This window comes from Humulus lupulus, chromosome 4, assembly GCF_963169125.1.
Source record: "Humulus lupulus chromosome 4, drHumLupu1.1, whole genome shotgun sequence".
Taxonomy (NCBI): domain Eukaryota; kingdom Viridiplantae; phylum Streptophyta; class Magnoliopsida; order Rosales; family Cannabaceae; genus Humulus; species Humulus lupulus.
The window spans coordinates 175,393,002-175,396,146 of NC_084796.1; the positions used below are offsets into that span (position 1 = coordinate 175,393,002).

General features: G+C 33.6%; 1 protein-coding gene across 2 annotated transcripts; it reads left to right on the top strand.

Moving 5' to 3' along the window:
* Positions 1–1,006: 1,006 nt before the first annotated feature.
* Positions 1,007–2,864, top strand: LOC133830986 (protein SODIUM POTASSIUM ROOT DEFECTIVE 3-like). 2 transcript variants are annotated; one of them, XM_062261132.1, is made up of 4 exons: positions 1,007–1,598; positions 1,701–1,942; positions 2,206–2,281; positions 2,480–2,864. In XM_062261132.1, the coding sequence occupies exons 1-4, from the start codon at positions 1,256–1,258 to the stop codon at positions 2,662–2,664; spliced, it is 846 nt and encodes a 281-aa protein (XP_062117116.1). In that variant the 5' UTR covers positions 1,007–1,255; the 3' UTR covers positions 2,665–2,864. The 2 variants fall into 2 exon arrangements, with proteins under 2 accessions (XP_062117116.1, XP_062117114.1); XM_062261130.1 differs by having other exon boundaries at positions 1,008–1,942.
* Positions 2,865–3,145: the final 281 nt, after the last annotated feature.

Genomic DNA, 3,145 nt, shown 5'->3' on the forward strand with positions numbered 1-3,145 from the left:
AATTGCAAATATATTATATATTTATATAAGTTTAATTCCTGCCATGCCAGCTTTTAAATTGACCACCCATTGTTGAAGCTTAAAGAAGGTTTCTTTTTTATGCATATTAGGCACATTAATTAGTCAAATTTTCTAGGAAATAATGTTGAAAGAAATGACTATGATATTGTCATTGTTTTTTTGGGTGTTTGAGCATAGCAAAGAGCTAAGATATGTTGATTTAACCGTTGGGTCTGTCTGACTCATCTGACCTATATGTTTCATTTCAAATATGAAAATTGGTGTTATTATTATTATTTTGTAGTACCTGCCATGCCCCATCAGACCAAGCATTAATTAACACTACCCCATATACAAATATGTTTTATTATATATATTTATATATATGGAATATGTCACGGGAGCTCAACTCAAATCCAAACAAAAATCTGCATGCATACATAAATTTATATATATATATATATCTATATATATATGTATAATTAACCCTTGTTTTTCCTTCTTCATTTTGAATGAAAAAATATGTATATAATATCCGCAGCTAGCATGTGAAGTGCATTGCTTCAAAATATTCTGTATTCTTCATTTTGGACATGAAATATATCTATATATCTATCCTCCTAAGCCTTAAATGATAACATTTTTTACAAATTAAACAAAATGATTCTATGTTCTGGTCTATGAAAACTTTCAAAAGATACCCTCAAATTTTTCTACATTAATATTATTATAAGTGATAGATAGTGATAGTGTTTTCTTCACAAATATCGGTATTATTGAGTCTTACAGACCAACTTGGAAGCTTAAAATAAATAGATTATGCATATCATTTTCATCCCATTGAAACAATTGAAAAGTTAGTTGCAGGTCATAAATAGTTTTCTTATTTTCATTGGTGGCTGCTGTACATTGTTGTAGTAGTAAAATATTAAACAGTGCAAACTGTCATTGGCATGATATTATAAAGGGGTTATTATAAGCCCATAAAGAGGCATATTATAAGTTTCATGCTAAAATACAAAAAACAATACTTCATTTATTTTTGCAATATTAATCGTTATTAAGAGTTGAGTGAGTGAGTTTGAAGCTTCAAAAGAAGAAGAATAAGAAACTTTGTAAAGAGGCTTTTTCTTTTCTCTTTACTACTACCCCACTTTACATATACACATTTATTCAGATTCTCCGAACACTTAATTGGCCTGGTAAGCTTTTTTTCTTTCTTTCTTTGTTATCATCATTATATCAAAACAAAGAGATGAAGGGCTTAGGCATAGATATATTCTGTGCATCCCAAGCTTCAACTGCTATATGTTTAAGCATGGATGAAGCTTCTTCTTCCTCCTCCACCATCCAACTAGGCGGCAAAGCCATTGACCGCCACAATCCTATCATCAGTGACACCAGAAGAGGTGGTGGTGGTAGAGTTCTCCCTAGTGTCCCTTGCTCTTATCACCCTCCTATAAATCCCAAATCTTATCATCAACTCCAAAAGACCAAGAAAAGCTCTTCTAATGCCTCAAAGACTAAATCAACTGCAAATGAACAAGCCAAGAAGAGCAGCCATTCCTCTAAACAAAATGATCATCAGAAGAGAAAGAGTACTAGTACTACTACTACTACTACTACTACTAATTCCCATGCCAAGCTTGTTGATTACATCAAAACCAGCTCTTTTACTCCATCTTCTTCGTCTATTCAAGGTGATGTAGCTAGGAAGAGCAGTGCTAAGGCAGCTGATTTGGTCACTCCTCCTGGCTCCACTAGATACCTTTTGAGCGATGCTGCTTTCCTAGATGGCTTAACTAACTATGATCCTGTTTTGGCATTGGTCCCACTTGGAAACAAGAAGACTCAGTTAACTACAGTGAAACAAGAAGAAGAATCCAGTTCTACTACCAAAGACTCTTCCTCTAACCACTCCAAACCAGCTTCTTCTGACCAGGTACTTTGAGCTAAAACCACCACTTTGTTATATGTAGAATCTTTAAGAGTTATTAGTTATTGTGTCACCATTCACAGCTCAAGAACAAGAAGAATCCAGTTTGAAAACTCGGTCTTGGTTTTTGTTTATATATGCATATAGTATAAAAAGCACCAAATTGTAGAAGATTGTAAAACCAGATGAGATGAGTTTTTGATTTGGTCCATTAATTGTTGAGGGTATTTTAATGGAGTTTGTTTTTTTTTTCTTTTTTATTTTTGCAGGTTGTGGTCCTGAGGGTGTCCTTGCATTGTAGAGGCTGTGAAGGAAAAGTCAGAAAACATCTATCTAGAATGGAAGGTAATAATCTCACAACTTTCTGTTATAGTTCCAAAAGTTAAGTTAAAAAGTCCATCTTTTTCATGCAAATCTTCTCTGTTTAGAAGACCCATGATTTTATTTTGTTTTTTAAATAAGGAGAATACTTGTTGGTTTCAATTTTACTAAAAAAGATAATAAAGTGTTTTTTGTGGTATTTTTGCAAATGTGGGAGTGCAGGAGTGACATCTTTCAACATAGACTTTGCAGCAAAGAAGGTGACAGTAGTGGGAGATGTGACCCCAGTGAGTGTATTGGCAAGCATATCAAAGGTAAAGAATGCTCAGTTTTGGACAGCATCATCGGTCTCATCTGTCACACCAGCAAATCCAAATCCAAATCCTACACTCAAGCAACAACACTAGATGATCAAAGGCTTTTCAAGGCTCATCAACTCATTTTATCTTTGTTGTAAATGCATAATATCTCTGTTAATTAGTAGAAAGTTCAAAGTAGAGTAGGAAAACTCCTATTGAGTTCTCTCATTTTCTAGTTATGCTTTTGAGTTTGGGACTCTGGTTTACTCTGATTAAAAAGAACATATATATAATAATAATATATTTGAGTGGAGTGTTTTAGGCAAATATAAAGTCATAATAACAAACTTAAAAACTATGCTGAGTTTTGGCCTATTGTATAGTTTGTCAATTCCCATAACTTTGTTGTAATAGGCTAGGCCTTTGTGCTTCCCAAACATGTTCTTCCATTTTACAAGTAGAGTTATTCTCAAGGGATAAGGCTTTGAAAATTGCAATTGTTCTGATTGGTGGCTCAAGGCCAAGATTCTTGATTCTTGGTCACCTTCAATTCATAAGAAGTAGATGAGAAACCACAAGTCATCTGGTG

Excerpts from the sequence above, each read along its gene's own strand:
- LOC133830986 (XM_062261130.1), top strand. The coding sequence starts at position 1,256 with ATGAAGGGCTTAGGCATAGATATATTCTGTGCATCCCAAGCTTCAACT. Across the intron at positions 1,943-2,205 it reads AACCAGCTTCTTCTGACCAG|GTTGTGGTCCTGAGGGTGTC; the intron begins GTACTTTGAGCT and ends TTATTTTTGCAG. Across the intron at positions 2,282-2,479 it reads ACATCTATCTAGAATGGAAG|GAGTGACATCTTTCAACATA; the intron begins GTAATAATCTCA and ends GTGGGAGTGCAG.